General features: G+C 43.3%; 1 protein-coding gene across 2 annotated transcripts in view; it reads right to left on the bottom strand.

The window, feature by feature from the left end:
- Positions 1 to 6,870: 6,870 nt before the first annotated feature.
- The window catches only part of LOC115174914 (mitogen-activated protein kinase kinase kinase 7), a 30,738-nt gene continuing 18,979 nt past the window's right edge, over positions 6,871 to 18,629 (bottom strand). The window contains exons 14-17 of one of the 2 annotated variants that reach the window (XM_029733932.1): positions 16,857 to 16,959; positions 16,446 to 16,507; positions 15,868 to 15,983; positions 6,871 to 8,840 (exon numbers count right to left, since the gene is read on the bottom strand). In XM_029733932.1, coding sequence (XP_029589792.1) covers positions 8,660 to 8,840; positions 15,868 to 15,983; positions 16,446 to 16,507; positions 16,857 to 16,959 — 462 coding nt within the window. In that variant the 3' untranslated portion in view covers positions 6,871 to 8,659. The remainder of the gene's footprint in view (positions 8,841 to 15,867; positions 15,984 to 16,445; positions 16,508 to 16,856; positions 16,960 to 18,629) is intronic. The other variant, XM_029733933.1, reaches the window with a different exon arrangement.

Here is an 18,629-nt window from a genome sequence, read left to right as displayed (position 1 = left end):
TGTCTGGCAGTTTAACAAGTTAGCATTTTTCCCCTTTACCTTTGAGATTGAAAGATAAAAGCCTGAATATGCACAGCTGACAGGTTGTTATTTTATGTTCGTCAAGTGTGGACAAGTGTGTGTATGTGCGTGGGCGGTGAGGCTGGGGTTGCAGGGTTCAAAACAATGCCAAACCAATGCCTTGGCACATAAGCATAACCCTCAATCACCCACATGGTGTAGAAAAACCCAAACAGTCAAACAATAACAGAGCTTTGTTTACTGCCAGTTTGAGCCACTGATGTGTGAGTTCTGGCCAGTGAGGGGAGGAGGAGCAGAGACAAGAATTTCTGAGTGGCTGCCAGTTCCGCCCAGGAAAAAGTATCTGACCAGGATAAGCTGGAAAAGGAATAGCCATAACAGTGCCACAATTCCCGTGTTGATGATGAGTTTATAGCCAGTTGCTTTTGAAGAACTCACTGTGTGACTGGATATTGCAGTAAAGAGCTGATCTCTCTGTTTAGTCTAGAGTCAGCTGGGTTGCATGGGCTGTTTACATGGGAAGTGGACCTCTGTGCTCTGTGCTCTAAGCTGCTTGTCGAGTGGCTAAACAGGTGAAATCCTTTAAGATGGGCCACCGGAGTGTGAGAGACAGTCTCCTGATCTGTTGATGGACAGGTGGAGTAAACAGAGTGAATGGGGTGTGAGATATGAGTCATCACATTTTGAGCTCCCTTCTCTCTCCCTGTGCTTCTCTCTCCCCCTCTCTCTGTGCCCCTCGCTCTGTGACCCTCTCTCTCCTCTCTCTCTGTCCCCCTCTCTCTCTCTCTGTCCCCCTCTCTCTCCCCCTCTCTCTGTGACCTTCTCTCTCCTCTCTCTCTCTCTGTCCCCCTCTCTCTGTGACCCTCTCTCTCCTCTCTCTCTCTCTCTGTCCCCCCCTCTCTCTCTCTCTCTGTCCCCCTCTCTCTGTGACCCTCTCTCTCCTCTCTCTCTGTGTGCCTAACTCAGTCTGCTACACATCCTCTCCTCTATAGGTCCCCGTCATCACCACAGGCATACTTCAGCAGTTACCTTTCGCCCACACACTGTCAGTCACGAGCCTGAAACAACAGCCTGTTTCACTGTCCCATTCACAACACAGCCAGTGCTTCAACGCCCCCCCGAATCTGATTGCCATTTCATTGCTGTTGGCTTTGTGGAGGGAAATGTGCAGACTGAAAGGTGCAAGGGAATGGTTGATTGTTATCTAGCTGTATTCTAGAGCCAGTCGTCTCTCCTGTCCTCTCCACAGCCCAGACCCAGGGCCATCTGGGGAGAAGATGTGGTATGCAGCTCTCATGATTAAAGATAAACACGTCCCATTACATTAATCTAATATACAGTACACAGTCCAGTGCAGGAGACAGTGAGTCATCGCAATGGGGTCAGCGTCTGTGATATGGGAACATATCAATAGAAAATATAACATGTCAACAGACATTTCCCTGGTATTAGTGGTTCTATCACAACCCATTACATCTCGTCTGTCAGACATACACATCGGAGACCTCTTGTTCATATTGCTCCTCCTCTGTCTTGGTGGGAGGTTGTCAGTCACCCTCAACAGGTCTAGAAATGACATCATGTATCCTCTCAGGACATTACAACTGTCAATTCCAGGACAAAATGATACAATAGGACGGCTAAGCTTAATTGCCATTACATCAATTGTTTTCTGTTGAGAATTTCAGCCAGGGTATCTTTAGACGGATGCTAATGAGGATCATTTTGAACGTCTAGAGAGTCAGGCAGTACTTGCAATCGTTCACTACCCAATATTTGCGATATTTTTCTTTAAATCAGTAATCAATTTTCTGTTTCGGTTGCTAATTGTTTCTGATCCAGTCAATCACTTTAGAAAATGACAGATTGTTTATTTTTACGGTAATAAAATAGGAAGGACAATGTCGGTCAAAGCTAATGACTTACTACTGTACATACGATAGAGCCTTACATGCAATAATATGCCTGGTAAGATGTACAGAGAGTAAACTGACAACACAGAGGAACAGGAATCATTTTGTGTGTGATGTATTTGACTCTGCAGACGAGAATTTAAAACAAATCATCTAGAGCCTCTTTGAAGGCCAACCAGGGATTCATACAGATTAACGGAACAGGTATCTGGCACACAGAGCGATTTATAGACCAACATACCGGTAAAATATTACGACCCACATTCTTTCCATTATTAAAAACTGCAACATCTCGCCGACCGTTTCTAGCCTACTTATGTCACACAGTTTCCATGGCTACCACGAGATATATATATAAACTCTAATGCACATTTCAAGTGAAACTTCCCTTATCAGAGAGAAGATTATCATTCTTTTGGGCTCTAACCATGTAATGCAGTATGCCATATCTTCCTACAACACATGCACAACAGTTCTTACAAATGTAACTAATCCTCTATGAAGAATGTAAAATATTGGATTCACGCATGCAACCAGAATCAGTGTGTGTACCCAAACACACCTTCACAGTTGTTAACACAGAAAGACACATGATGCATCTAGGAAATAGAGATTACACTGCGTATTAAGACTTGGCGAGCATCCCAAATGTCACCCTAGAGTGAAGTGCAATATTAAGTAGTGCTCTAGGAAGGGAATAGAATGTACAGATGGGATTCTTGTTTCTTGGCCACACAGACCTTCACCCAGAGTTAGAATAATAGAATGGACATGAACCTTCTTATGATGGGATAAAGGTCAGCCTTTTTGGTCAGCGAGTTGGCCAACCATGGTTTACCAGTGCTGTGATAAGATAATGTAAAACACCATTCTAATATCCGACAACCCTTTGCAACAATGGGACCAGGGAGCAGCTAAGCTTGTTAGCAACGGCGCTGGTCCGATTTGTGACGACGTTGTCTTACCTGTATTTTTTCGACCTAGTCTGCAGAGACAGGAAGAGAAGTGAATGTCCCTGTGAGAACAAAGCGGCGCAGGATAGGCCTGCTAACAATATGCTCACTTCCTTATTTCCATCAGCACTCAACAAGGGAATGCAGGCCAGCCAGAGAACAACACAATACCTGGCTGCAGAAGGAAGATAACGTCATTTCTCCTCAATGAAATGATTCATTGTCTTCTCTTTAGCAGTCAACTTCAAACACATGATAAACTTCTTTGTGAGGGTTAAAACAAAGCCTTTGTAAGCAGATAAGGGATCATTTTAACATGAAATATAAACCCCGTCTTATGTAAGTTTCGCCCTAGAAACGAGAACTCAGATCAATGGTTATGCTGACTTCAATATCAAAGACAAATCTGACCAGCTTTGTTAGAGACTTGTATAACTTTTGCCCAATATAAAAAGATGATAATTCATACAAGTACATTAGGTTACCCTGGGTATTGTATCATTACACACAACGTAAAGGGGCAGGTTCGATCCCCTCAATTGTTATACCGCAGTGGCAATACTCGGTTTCTTTGTCTGTGAAAAACGGCCTCAGTTCCTGGACAGTGAACAACTATACCAAAAAGACTACAGCATGAAACGCTGTGACTAGACCATGTCTAGATCTTGCTCGCCACCTCCTGGTCAAATACAATTTGACACCCAGATATCTCCACTACACCGCGCACACTAGGAACACCTGCTCTTTTCATGACAAACTGACCAGGCGAAAGCTATGATCCCTTATTGATGTCACTTGTTAAATCCACTTCAATCAGTGTAGATGAAGGGGAGGAGACCGGTTAAAGATGGATTTTTAAGCCTTGAGGCAATTTGACACATTGTGCTTGTGCCATTCAGAAGGTGAATGGGCAAAACAAAAGACTTAAAGTGCCTTTGAACGGTGTATGGTAGCACCGGTTTGAGTGTGTCAAGAACTGCAATGATGCTGGATTGTTCATGATTAACAGTTTCCCGTGTGTATCAAGAACAGTCCACCACCCAAAGGACATCCAGCCAAATTGACAACTGTGGGAAGCGTTGGAGTCAACATGGGTCAGCATCCCTGTGGAACGCTTTCGACACCAGAGTCTATGCCCTGACGAATTGAGGCTGTTCTGGGGGCAAAAGGGGGTGGAGGTTCAACTCAATATTAGGAAGGTGTTCTTAATGTTTTGTTCACTCAGTGTATAAGACAATGAACCACTACAAAAGATAAGACAGTAATGGTTGAAGTTCTACACAGTAATGTCCTTGACTGATTTGATGCGAGTCATCAGTCGTCCATCCTTTACCAGACTAATGTTTTGTGTTGGCAGTCCAGGTGTAAACACCTTACCCCAGCCCACACAACAGTTTCATTGTTTTGAGGGTGTTACTGGTAGCTTTGAGACCTAACATGAAAATAAACACATGCACAGATTAATTTAGCTCACTTTCTAATCCTAACAACTACGGTCTATGTTCTGGCATTTTTAGTAACCATGAGCAATGTGGATCACTATGTTTTATGAATTATTTGGGTGTCTGTGTAGATGCGAACACACACACACACACTCACTCTCTCTCTCTCTCTCTCTCATACAAATATATAAAACATGTTCAAATAATACAATTTGTCCCCGTTTAGTTTATTTCATTATGCCTCCCTCCTAGGCACATACCTGTTCCCAATAGCTTAAGAAACATTTATATACAGTAAATGGTCAATAAAACAATATAGTGAATATAACTTTAAACTGAAAAACTAGGTATATACTCACTGCAGCAAATGAACCCACAATTTCACCTATCTTGTCTCGTACATCAGAATGTGTATTTCAAAGTACCAGAACCAAACTGTTTGTTACATGTGATCAGTAAAAACAGATGATTGTGCAAAACATTTGAAGGACTGTAGCTAAGACAGATCTGCTCAAATTAAACAGCAAGACAACTTTTTAAAGTAAGATCATTTCTCTTAGCAACTTTTTTTCATGGATACTTAAAGCTACTGGGATTAATTCTATTCATTGAGGAAAGCAGTGACAGATTTCATTAAGATTTCCTTTGTATCATATTGACATCACCATTGACCAGACAATCAGCCTCCTGGGAAATCATTAGCATAATAAACAATCCTCCCCAAAAAACACAAAGTCACATAATTCTCACTGACTGTCCATTCTCACTGACTGTCCATTAAAATGAGGCGCAAGTGAACAACTTCTCCCACATCAATATAGCAAAGAAAAACAAGTCAAGTACTTTAACAGCTAGCAATAAAATTCTTAGGCAACATGTGAACTAAAAACCAACACTTAGGAGAGGGATAGGCCTCTCCTTGTATACGGTGTTTTCGGGAAGTATTCAGACCCTTTTACTTCTTCCACATTTTGTTACGTTACCACCTTATTCTAACATTTGATTCAATCTACACACAATACCCCATAATAACAAAGCACTTTTTTTTTTACACAAGTATTCAGACCCTTTGCTATGAGACTCGAACTCAAGCTGGTGCATCCTGTTTCCATTGATCATCCTTGAAATGTTTCTACAACTTGGAGTCTACCTGTGGTAAATTCAATTGATTGGACATGATTTGGAAAGACACACACCTGTGTACATAAAAGGCCCCACTGTTGACAGTGCATGTCAGAGCAAAAACCAAGCCACGAAGTCGAAGGAATTGTCCATAGAGCTCCGAGGCCGTCTGAGGAAGGATACCAAAAAATGTCTGCAGCATTGAAGGTCCCCAAGAACACAGTGGCCTCCATCATTCTTAAATAGAAGAAGTCTGGAACCACCAAGAATCTTCCTAGAGCTGGCTGCCCGGCCAAACTGAGCAATCGGGGGAGAAGGGCTTTGATTAGGGAGGTGACCAAGAACCCGATGGTCACTCTGAAGGAGCTCTAGAGTTCCTCTGTGAAGATAGGATAACATTCCAGAAGGACAACCATCTCCGCAGCACTCCACCAATCAGGCCTTTATGGTAGAGTGGCCAGACGGAAGCCACTCCTCAGTAAAAAAGCACATGACAGCCTGCTTGGGGTTTGTCAAAAGTCACCTAAAGATTATCAGACCATGAGAAACAAGATTATCTAGTCTGATGAAACCAAGATTGAACTCTTTGGCACGAATGCCAAGCGTCACGTCTGGAGGAAACCTGGCACCATCCCTATGGTGAAACATGGTGGTGGCAACATCATGCTGTGGGGAGACTAGTCAGGATCGAGGGAAAGATGAACAGAGCAAAGTACAGAGAGAGATCCTTGATTAAAACCTGCCCCAGAGCACTCAGGACCTCAGACTGGGGCAAAGGTTCAACTTCCAACAGGACTACGACCCTAAGCACACAGCTAAGACAATGCAGGAGTGGCTTCGGGACAAGTCTGTGAATGTCCTTGAGTGGCCCAGCCAGAGCCCGGACATGAACCCGATCAAACATCTCTGGAGAGACCTGAAAATAGCTGTGCAGCGACGCTCCCCATCCAACCTGACAGAGCTTGAGAGGATCTGCAGAGAAGAAATGGGAGAAACTCCCCAAATACAGGTGTGCCAAGCCTGTAGCTTCATACCCAAGAAGACTCGAGGCTGAAATCTCTGCCAAAGGTGCTTCAACAAAGTACTGAGTAAAGGGTCTGAATATTTATGTAAATGTGATATTTCAGGTTTTTATTTGTAATAACAAAAATGTTTAAAAACCTGTTTTTGCTTTGTCATTATGGGACATTGTGTGTAAATTGATGAAGGAAATGTTTTTATTGAATCAATTTTAGAACAAGGCTGTAATGTAACAAAATGTGGAAAAAGTCAAGGTGTCTGAAAACTTTCCGAATGCCCTGTATATTCCCATACCAGATAAAATGATAATCCCTAACACAAAAACGGTGTCTTACTTATACAAAGTAAAACTATAGAATAATAAAAGACAAAGAAACACAAAATACTGAAGTCATGATAAACATGTTGCACTTTCAACCTCATACAAAGTTTGTTTTACTTAAGCAGGTTGAAAAAATAAGTCTCATATTTTGCTTGTGTTGTTGTTGTTGAAAGCGGCCTATAAATATCGCATCTCTGTTTGAGACCCAACCCACGTTTCAATACAGGTACTTTTAACAAGCCAAGACATTCTTTTTTTTATCCACAGACACATCATGGATATGCAAGGCATATCTAAAATACATCCCCCGTTAAAATGAATGCAACTTACATGAAATACTTTCAGATAGGTTGTGGTGGATTTCTTCTGTAAGGGGTTAGTTATGCTGCCATAAAAACTAGGAGCGAGAACGGAGACGTCTACATTATATAGATACAAGGGTGGCTATTTCTGCCTAAGAGGGTAAAAAACACACTTAGAACTTAGTGATCACAGTCAAATAAATTCTGCTCGTAATTCATTAAAAAACGCCAAATTCAGTTTGTAATTCATTAAAAACGACAAATTCTGAACGTAACTCAAACGTCCATCTTTGTTTTTCACATTCTCAAGGACACATGGCCACTAGCCAGTAAGGAAGACAGGTCAGGGTCGGACTAACCAACGGGAGGACTGGACTGTGGGAGGAGGACACACACACACACTGACCAGGCAGCCCAGGGGAGGGTCCGAGGGGCCCTGAGAGCAATAGAGAGAAACATATTTCACACCCCTCACTGGCCTCCCCTCCCATCAGGCTCAGTGGAACACAAGGCAATAGGTGGTTACTGTATAGGACTCACACCTCAAGAAGCATCCTTTCTGACCCAAAGGATGGCTGACCATTGAGGGCTAGAAGCCCACTCCTCTGCCCTCTGTGTTCACTGAACCTAGGGCAATCACAACCTCAGGACTACAGCTCTTTATGGACAGAGAGGGTAGATGGATGCTGATTGTTTTGGTCTGCTATCAAAGAATATACTGTAAAGATGTGCAAACATATGGACACACAGAGACTTTCCATAACAGCCTGCTTGAGTGCACACCTTATTGTCCATTCCATGTTATCAGCAGTGTGTCTATGACGCAACATGCAGGTATACAGTAAAACACAGGTCTCTTTACAGTACAAGGTAAAACAAGATCCACTGGAACCTACAGGGCCCAGGTGCTGGTGGGCGGGGGCACCTAGGTTGAGATCATAGCTTTCATAGGGCAGAGGGAAGAGGAGAGAGATAGTGGCAAATGCTTTGCAGGTAGGGTTTGGGTTTCAGTCTAGACTACAGGTGACCCAGGACAGTAGAGGTTTGGGTTTCAGTCTAGACTACAGGTGACCCAGGACAGTAGAGGTTTGGGTTTCAGTCTAGACTACAGGTGACCCAGGACAGTAGAGGTTTGGGTTTCAGTCTAGACTACAGGTGACCCAGGACAGTAGAGGTTTGGGTTTCAGTCTAGACTACAGGTGACCCAGGACAGTAGAGGTTTGGGTTTCAGTCCAGACTACAGGTGACCCAGGACAGTAGAAGTTTGGGTTTCAGTCCAGACTACAGGTGACCCAAGACAGTAGAGGTTTGGGTTTCAGTCCAGACTACAGGTGACCCAGGACAGTAGAGGTTTGGGTTTCAGACCAGACTACAGGTGACCCAGGACAGTAGAGGTTTGGGTTTCAACCCAGACTACAAGTGACCCAGAACAGTAGAGGTTTGGGTTTCAGACCAGACTACAGGTGACCCAGATCAGGAGAGGAAGAGAACAGGGGATATGACATGGGGACAGTTTGTTTGTGTCTCTGCAGCATGAGCCAGGTAGGGGCCAGCTTGTGGATCATCATGAGGTGCCCTGTCTCTTCGGTTGTTGGGCGCGGATCAGTTCCAGCTGCTTTTTGCACTTCTGGTAGTAGGTGGACAGAGACTTATTCTCCTCCTGCAGCTTCTTGTGCTCCTGGACCAGGCGGGACGTGTTCTGCTGGTCCTTCTCATCTTGGTCCAGTTCAGCGATCAACTCCTTCCTGGAGATATAGATTTGAATTATTTACACAAACTCAGCAAAAAAAGAAACGTCCCTTTTTCAGGACCCTGTCTTTCAAAGAAAATACGTAAAAATCGAAATAACTTCACAGATCTTCATAGTAAAGGGTTTAAACACTGTTTCCCATTCCTGTTCAATGAACCATAAACAATTAATGAACATGTACCTGTGAACAGTCGTTAAGACACTAACAGCTTACAGACGGTAGGCAATTAAGGTCACAGTTATGAAAACTTAGGACACTAAAGAGGCCTTTCTACTGACTCTGAAAAACACCAAAAGAAAGATGCCCAGGGTCCCTGCTCATCTGCGTGAACATGCTTAGGCATGCTGCAAGGAGGCATGAGGACAGCAGATGTGGCCAGGGCAATAAATTGCAATGTCTGTACTATGAGACGCCTAAGACTGCGCTACAGGGAGACAGGACGGACAGCTGATCGTCCTCACAGTGGCAGACCACGTGTAACAACACCTGCACAGGATCGGTACATCCGAACATCACACCTGCGGGACAGGATGGCAACAACAACTTCCCGAGTTAGACCAGGAATGTAAAATCCCTCCATCAGTGCTCAAACTGTCCGCAATAGGCTGAGAGAGGCTGGACTGAGGGCTTGTAGGCCTGTTGTAAGAAAGGTCCTCACCATACATCACCGGCAACAATGTCGCTATGGGCACAAACCCACTGTCGCTGGACCAGACAGGACTGGAAAAAAGTGCTCTTCACTGACGAGTCGCTGTTTTGTCTCACCAGGGGGTGATGGTCGGATTCGCGTTTATCATCAAAGGAATGAGCGTTATACCAAGGCCTGTACTCTGGAGCGGGATCGATTTTGAGGTGGAGGGTCCGCCATGGTCTGGGGCGGTGTGTCACAGCATCATTGGACTGAGCTTGTTGTCATTGCAGGCAATCTCAACGCTGTGCGTTACAGGGAAGACATCCTCCTCCCTCATGTGGTACCCTTCCTGCAGGCTCATCCTGACATGACCCTCCAGCATGACAATGCCACCAGCCATACTGCTCGTTCTGTGCGTGATTTCCTGCAAGACAGGAATGTCAGTGTTCTGCCAAGGCCAGTGAAGAGCCCAAATCTCAATCCCATTGAGCACGTCTGGGACCTGTTGGATCAGAGGGTGAGGGCTAGGGCCATTCCCCCCAGAAATGTCCGGGAACTTGCAGGTGTCTTGGTGGAAGAGTGGGGTAACATCTCACAGCAAGAATTGGCAAATCTGGTGCAGTCCATGAGGAGATGCACTGCAGTACTTAATGCAGCTGGTGGCCACACCAGATACTGACTGCTACTTTTGATTTTGACTCACTCCCCCCTTTGTTCAGGGACACACTATTCCATTTCTGTTAGTCACATGTCTGTGGAACTTGTTCAGTTTATGTCTCAGTTGTTGAATCTTGTTATGTTCATGCAAATATTTACACATGTTAAGTTTGCTGAAAATAAACGCAGTTGACAGTGAGAGGACGTTTATTTTTTTACATGTGCCACAATGGTGCACTTTACAATACAGAAAACTTAATTGCAGTGCAGTTTACATAAGAAAATACAAATATGACTAAGATTAAAAAGGGAAAGGCGTCGGAGAAGAGAGAGAAAAGCATACAGAATGAGAACAAGAAAAAAAGGAAAGGGATATGCCATTAAAGCTGCAATATGTCACTTTTTGGGCGACCCAACCACATTCACATAGAAATGTGGTTAGAGCGTTGGGCCAGTAACCGAAAGGTTGCTGGAACGAATCCCCGAGCTGACAAGGTGAAAATCTGTCGTTCTGCCCCTGAACAAGGCAGTTAACCCACTGTTCCCCGGTATCTGTTCTATGTGCCCCATTTCTATGCTTCCTGTTCTTTAAGTTTTGTTTTTGCGACATCTACTTTTGGTCAAACAGCTGAAAATACAATATTTTTGGTTTAATGAAAAGATATTTCATAGCGGTTTAGAGGGAACAATGATTCTCCACACCAGTGGTTCTCAACTGGTTTTGCCCAGGGACCCAAATTTGACAGTCACAACCCAATATTATGGACTGTTGATGATTCCATTTTGTAATGTTGTATTGCAGCTGCCTTCTTGGGCAGGTTTCACTTGCAAAATAGACTCAATTATGGTATTAAAGAAAGTCATTACACAGCCATATTAACTGAGAACATGTATTATCAATTCAAGAGAATAAGCCATTTAATTAGGCGACCAGTTCAGGAGTGGGGTGTAATACATGATCAGACTCAGTAACGCATACAGTGGGGCAAAAAGGTATTTAGTCAGCCACCAATTGTGCAAGTTCTCCCACTTAAAAAGATGAGAGAGGCCTGTAATTTTCATCATAGGTACACGTCAACTATGACAGACAAAATGAGAAACGAAAAAAAATCCAGAAAATCACATTGTAGGATTTTTAATGAATTTATTTGCAAATTATGGTGGAAAATAAGTATTTGGTAAATAAACTTTTGTTATCTCAATACTTTGTTATATACCCTTTGTCGGCAATGACACAGGTCAAACATTTTCTGTAAGTCTTTACAAGGTTTTCACACACTGTTGCTGGTATTTTGGCCCATTACCCCATGCAGATCTCCTCTAGAGCAGTGATGTTTTGGGGCTGTCGCTGGGCAACACTGACTTTCAACTCCCTCCAAAGATTTTCTATGGGGTTGAGATCTGGAGACTGGCTAGGCCACTCCAGGACCTTGAAACGCTTCTTACGAAGCCACTCCTTTGTTGCCTGGGCTGTGTGTTTGGGATCATTGTCATGCTGAAAGACCCAGCCACGTTTCATCTTCAATGCCCTTGCTGATGGAAGGAGGTTTTCACTCAAAATCTCACGATACATGGCCCCATTCATTCTTTCCTTTACACGGATCAGTCGTCCTGGTTCCTTTGCAGAAAAACAGCCCCAAAGCATGATGTTTCCACCCCCATGCTTCACAGTAGGTATGGTGTTCTTTGGATGCAACTCAGCATTCTTTGTCCTCCAAACACGACGAGTTGAGTTTTTACCAAAAAGTTATATTTTGGTTTCATCTGACCATATGACATTCACCCAATCCTCTTCTGGATCATCCAAATCCTCTCTAGCAAACTTCAGACGGGCCTGGACATGTACTGGCTTAAGCAGGGGGACATGTCTGGCACTGCAGGATTTGAGTCCCTGGCGGCGTAGTGTGTTACTGATGGTAGGCTTTGTTACTTTGGTCCCAGCTCTCTGCAGGTCATTCACTAGGTCCCCCCGTGTGCTTCTGGGATTTTTTGCTCACCGTTCTTGTGATCATTTTGACCCCACAGGGTGAGATCTTGAGTGGAGCCCCAGATCGAGGGAGATTATCAGTGGTCTTGTATGTCTTCCATTTCCTAATAATTGCTCCCACAGTTGATTTCTTCAAACCAAGCTGCTTACCTATTGCAGATTCAGTCTTCCCAGCCTGGTGCAGGTCTACAATTTTGTTTCTGTTGTCCTTTGACAGCTCTTTGGTCTTGGCCATAGTGGAGTTTGGAGTGTGACTGTTTGAGGTTGTGGACAGGTGTCTTTTATACTGATAACAAGTTCAAACAGGTGCCATTAATACAGGTAATGAGTAGAGGACAGAGGAGCCTCTTAAAGAAGAAGTTACAGGTCTGTGAGAGCCAGAAATCTTGCTTGTTTGTAGGTGACCAAATACTTATTTTCCACCATAATTTGCAAATAAATTCATAAAAAATCCTACAATGTGATTTTCTGGATTTTTTTTCCTCATTTTGTCTGTCATAGTTGAAGTGTACCTATGATGAAAAAAAGATGAGGCCTGTAATTAAGTGGGAGAACTTGCACAATTGGTGGCTGACTACTTTTTTGCCCCACTGTACCAGTGTTTAAAATAGAAGAAACAACAATCATTAGGAATTCTTTATTATCAATTACCATCTGAATAGTTTCACAACTATGAATTTATTTTTAAAGGAGTATGTTTTTTAACCATTTAAATAAAGTATAATATGAATGTCAGAATTAATTAACAATAATAATTAACAGTGAACAATAACTCATTAACCTGTTTATTTATCGTGTGTGTGGCCTATCAGTGGGAAAGCTGGGGGGGTTTCGTTGGTTTGATAAATTCACTGAAGTTTGGTGTGATGGTTGACAGGGCAACTCGGAGGTCATGCTGGCTGTCCAGTTAGTTTCTGCTTTTAGTTTTCAGCACGGCCATAGCAGTGAAGCCACTTTCACACAGATAGGTAGTGCTGAACGGTAGCATGACTCATGACAGGTGAGAGCAGGATACTCTCCCATTACGCTGCAGCAGAACTGTGGCAGTGTCATTTCCGGGAAGTGCATGCTCAGTCCGCGATCAAATGACAGCTCCACCAGCAGATCCTATTCATTACTTGGCAACGTGACGCTTCCCATCTCCACTCAAAAGGGGTCCCGGGTCCAGTCGTCTAGTCTTCTGTTCTCCTCCGGGAAGTAGTCGCAAAACTTCCCCTGCAGCTTGACAAGATGCTGTTTAACGATTTATTTTTCAGTGTGTGCCTTATGTTGATCAGATTCTGAATCTCGAAAATCAGCCTTGGGAAACATGTCAATCCTCCCGTTAGAAACATGATTTGCCCAAACGGTAAGCTTCATCTGGAAGCCATCCACTTTGTCCCTTTGTTCAAATCGATTGTGACCCCTCCCTTGCATTGATACATTGAGCGAATTCAGATGATCAAAAATATCTGCCAGGTTTACCCCTGGAAAGCCAGTGGACCTCTGCGTGATAAAGCACCTGCTGGTGCTCCCTCGTCATATCCCTGCAGAAGGCCTGGAAACAACCACTTTTCGCTCACATTGTGGAGTGGCGTGAAGCTCAGGCATGATGTCCTTCGCTGCCAAAGCCTCCCTGTATAGGAAGCAGTGGTTCTACGTCGCACTCGGTGCTCTCTTCAGGATCCGCTTTACTACTCCAGACTGCTGTCCCGTCATGGCAGCTGCCCCATCTGTGGTCACACCGACACACCCATCCCAGGCCAGTCCCACGGAGCCCAGGAACATATCCATTGTGTTAAAGACAGCCTCTGGAGTGGTGGTGGTGGGCAAATCGGCACTAAAAAGGAACTGCTTCTCGAAGTTATTATCCCAGACGTGTCTGACATAGACCATTAGAATTGCATGGTGAGCCACATCTGTGAATTCATAAAGCTGCAGTGCGGAATGGAAATTTGCACTGATGCACTCTGATGTCTGGCACGCTATGTCCCCAGACATGTCCCGGACTCTCCTCCTCATAGTGTCATTGGATATTCAGTGCATTTATCAATCGCAGCAGGGAGTATGAGATCCTCTGCGCTGGTATGTTTTTTTTTGCACTTAGCAAGACGCTGGGCCACAAGGTATGATGCACAAAGTGCTTTTTCTTGTACCGCGCAGACGTTCTTCAATGAATCTTGTGAGGCCTCCAGATATTGACATTTCCTTTAAAAAAAGGAAAGTCAGCTGTCTTGTCTTTGTGGCTTGGATGCTTGGTGCCCAGATGCCTTTTCATTTTGGATTTCATGTTCTCATTAGCTAACAGCTCGTTGCACAGCACCCACTGGGGTCTACACTCACCCTGCCTCTCTTCTATATAAAACTATATTTGATGAAGTCGGGTAGTATTTTCTCTTCTTGACAGGGACCGGGTTGTCTGCCTTGTTGATGTTGGTAGCAGCAGTAGATGAAGAGGGAGCTGCACTTTTTAAAAACTGGTCCATGATTTTACTCTGACAGCTTGGCTACATGAGTTAAATGACAGTCAACTATCCACATGTGCAATGCCTGCAGAACACCTCTGCGTAGTTAGCTGTCAATCAAGCTAGCTGTCAGAAGAAGATCTGTATTACCTGATTGGACGTGTCACATTTAAAACAATGTTGCAGAATGACATTTTTATTGGATCAGTGTGTCAAATTAAATGTTTATTGGTCACATACACATTTTGCAGATGTTATTGCGGATGTAGCGAAATGCTTGTGTGTGTGTGTGTGTGTGTGGGTCAAGAAATCTGTCATTTCATTGGATCAGTGTGTGTCTGTGTGTGTGTGGGGGGGAGAATTTATTGTATTGGTCAGTGAGTGAGTGCAGCGTGAACCCCCTCCGAGTCCAAACGTAGCTTGCCATTTCACCACTGAGGATGCACTGCATGTGTTAAGTCAGCAACAACAAGCGGTGCAGCGGTACCCTTTCAAAATAATGTTATTTTTATTTCATTTTATTATTCTTGCACAAGTCCCGCGACCCTTTAAAATCCTCCCGTGACCCCCCAGTTGAGAATCCCTGCTCTACACTATCCATTGCTTGTTTTGGCACAAACTGAAATTAGGCGAATTATTACAATTGTAACAACCAGGAAATTGCAGCGCAATTTCTGCATATTGCACCTTTAAGTAATAAAAAAAAATATGATTAAGACAACTGTGAATTACTCTGTGCTTGAACAGAGGAATAGCATCACATGCAATAAGCACAGCTGAGAGGCTGGTGGATGACGAAGCACCAAGGCATCCAATCGCTTCTGTGAGAAAACCGCTGATTCCACAAATGTGTTAATTCCTTGCTAAAGTCATGGTCTATGAATAGGAGATTAGCTCTTCATCCAAACACAGCCAGTTGTTCCACTACGCTCGACTTGCACAGCTTAGCAGGCCTGTTTGAATTTCATTGGTCATCTAAATTAGTAATTGCCTTTGGGTGGACCTCTGCCCTCAGCAGTCATATGCCCAAGTCTAAATACATGTTTCACATCTGATGGAGCCGCTTGTTCTGTTAGTCACAACACAGCCCACCCCCTTAAACGGGGAGACGTTTTTGTCTGCTTGGATCGCACAGATGTGTATGGTCACATTCAGCAGGTCCTACAGTACAGACTAGAGTTAATTACACTGAACTCTGGTGTGCTAACAGAATGAAAGAACAGCGCATTACCTCAGCCCTTTGGTGGTGGCTGAATGCTTGCCCTACAAGATGGAGAGGTACAGTAAAGGTTCACTATTTACCTTCTCTGGATCAGCAAGGCGATTTCTGTCTGCACTTTTAGGTACTCCTGGGCCATTTTACAGTGCTGCTCAAACACAGCCATGGACTCTTTGGAGTTTGGGCAAGGAGCGAGGGGCTGAAAATAAAACATGCGATTAATTTATTTGGAAGAATATATCCAGTTAGATGATATAAATACATTTTAGAGTTTCAGATTCATCGGAGCTTTTAAAAATATACAAAATATCTCACCGCCGTTGCCAGTGGATATTTATACAGACATTCCTCTTTTTAGATAGCATCATTTTCTCAGAGGTTAACAGAGGTTATCCTGCCCTAATTGAGTTAGTCATTTTGCAGTGTCCTTGAAATCATCTTTGAGTGGGGAAAACATCAACAACATTTCAATTAAAACAAAATAGCAAATAAACACTAAAAAAATAATCAAGATTCACTGTGACACCATATTGCTTTTGGACAGGTCCACACAAACAGGTGAATGGGATGGGAGTGGGAACAAGATGTATCGTGGTATAAAATAATGCTTATCATTAGCAGGACAGGGACAGGGGAGGTCCGGTATGAAATGATTCCCTACCTGCAGCTGGTGGTCCAGAGTGAGATATGCCATGGGAATGGAGTTGTCTGAGCCGTTGGTATCTGGGCAGGAGAGAGCAAGACTTGTGTTTTTTTGTTGCTCTGATAGTGACAGTAGTGGACTCGGTGCAAGCCGAGTCCACTGGGCAGGCACACAGTTATCAATAGACACCAGAATTCCTTCAACAGAAATAGACCCTTGTTTTTTTGCATATCCCAACTCCCCATTCGGAGAGTGGGGTCACGGCCAGGGTCTGCCGTCATCAACGGTGACCCTGGAGCAATTAGGGTTAAGGCCTTGCTCAAGGGCAGATTTTTCAGCTTGTCGGCTCGGGGATTGGAACTAGCTACCTTTTGGTTACTGGCCCAGTGCTCTAACCCGCTAGACTACCTGCCACCAATACTACTGTACCTGTGGGGTCATCGGGAGAGAAGCTATAGCCTCTACTGCTGGTGTTATCAGGCGGCATCATCCTCACACTGGGACTGGAGGACCTGCTGCTGTTCCGGCTCCCCTGTAACAGGCCAACAACACTGTCAATCACTCATACAGCCAATCGTAGAAGATCAGAGGTGGAAACACATGTCCACAAAATGGCTCTTTTAACCTCTACGGGCCACGGGGGCAGTATTGAGAATTTTGAAAAAAATATGTGCCCATTTTTAACTGCCTCCTACACCAACTCAGAAGCTAGGATATGCATATTATTATTATTATTTGGATAGAAAACACTCTGAATTTTCTAAAACAGTTTGAATGGTGTCTGTAAGTATAACAAAACTCATATTGCAGGCAAAAACCTGTGAAAAATAGATTAAAAAAAAATGAGAATTTTGTGACTGTACTATTTAGTGTCATTGTTTTAAAGATACCACAGTGAGAAAGGATTCAGTTCGCAACTCCTACTGCTTCCACTAGATGTCAACGATCTTTAGAAAGTTGTTTGAAGCATCTGTCATGAATACAGACCGAATTAGAATGCTTACAAGTTGACACGTCATCACTTCATTTTTTGCGCCTGCGCATGAATCTGAGAAGAGTGTCTTTGTCATAATCGTTTATTCTAGACACTTGATAGGTTGTGTGAAAATATTACTGATGTTTACTGATGTTTCACGTTAAAAATGGACCAAAAGATTAATGCTAAACAACGTTTGACATGTTTGAAGAAACGTAAATAGATTATTTACTAGGTTTTCTTTAGCTTTTCGGCGTGACTTTACACTGCCCACCTCATTTTGTGGGAGCCTACTGAACGCTAACTATTTGGACATAAATTATGAACTTTGTCAAAAGAAACCACATTTGTTCTGGACCTGGGATCTCTGGCAGCGCCTTCTGATGGAGATAATCAAAGGTAAGGGGATATTTAGAATGTTATTATCGATATTAGATGATGCTAATGCTAACGGTATAGCTTAGCTTAGCTTATAGCTTAGCTTATGTTGTTAGCATAGTACCCAGTTTATAGCAAAATGTGATTTCCCAGTAAAGTTATTTTGAGATCTGGCCATTCGGTAGCAATTACGAGATGATAATATATTATTCTTTGAATGACAATATTATAATTTACCAATGTTTTCGAATAGTAATTCCGTGATTTGTAATGCTAGATTCACTGGGAGCATTCGAGACGAAAAAAATTCTGAATTTCACCGCGACTGTAAATGCTGTTTTTGGATATAAATATGAACTTGATGGAACTAAAAATGCATGTATTGTATAACATAATGTCCTATGAGTGTCATCTGATGCAGATTGTCAAAGGTAAGTGCATAATTCTAGCTAGTTTTCTGTCTGTTGATGCCCTTCTTTGAATTGGCTAAACATTACACGCAGCTATTGTCAATGTACTCTCCTCACATAACCTAACTTTATGCATTCTCCGTAAAGCCTCTGAAAATCGGACAGCGTGGTTAGATTTAGGAGATATATCTTTCAAATGGAGGAAAATAGTTGATTATTTGATTATTTGAAATGATTACTCTTGCAGTTTTGAATTCCCCGCCATGGTCACATGACAATGAATCCCAATACCGGGATAAGATCCTGCCCCTGGCCTCAACAGGTTTTAATAATAATTTATGCCATTTAGTAGACGCTTTTATCCAAAGCGACTTACAGTCGTGCGTGAATACATTTTATGAGTGTGTGGCCTTGGGAATCGAACCCACAATCCTGGCG

Source organism: Salmo trutta, chromosome 35, assembly GCF_901001165.1.
Source record: "Salmo trutta chromosome 35, fSalTru1.1, whole genome shotgun sequence".
NCBI classification, from domain to species: Eukaryota; Metazoa; Chordata; class Actinopteri; order Salmoniformes; family Salmonidae; genus Salmo; species Salmo trutta.
The sequence above is the reverse complement of the archived record's forward strand: the minus strand, read 5'-3'. Positions and strand labels throughout refer to the sequence as shown.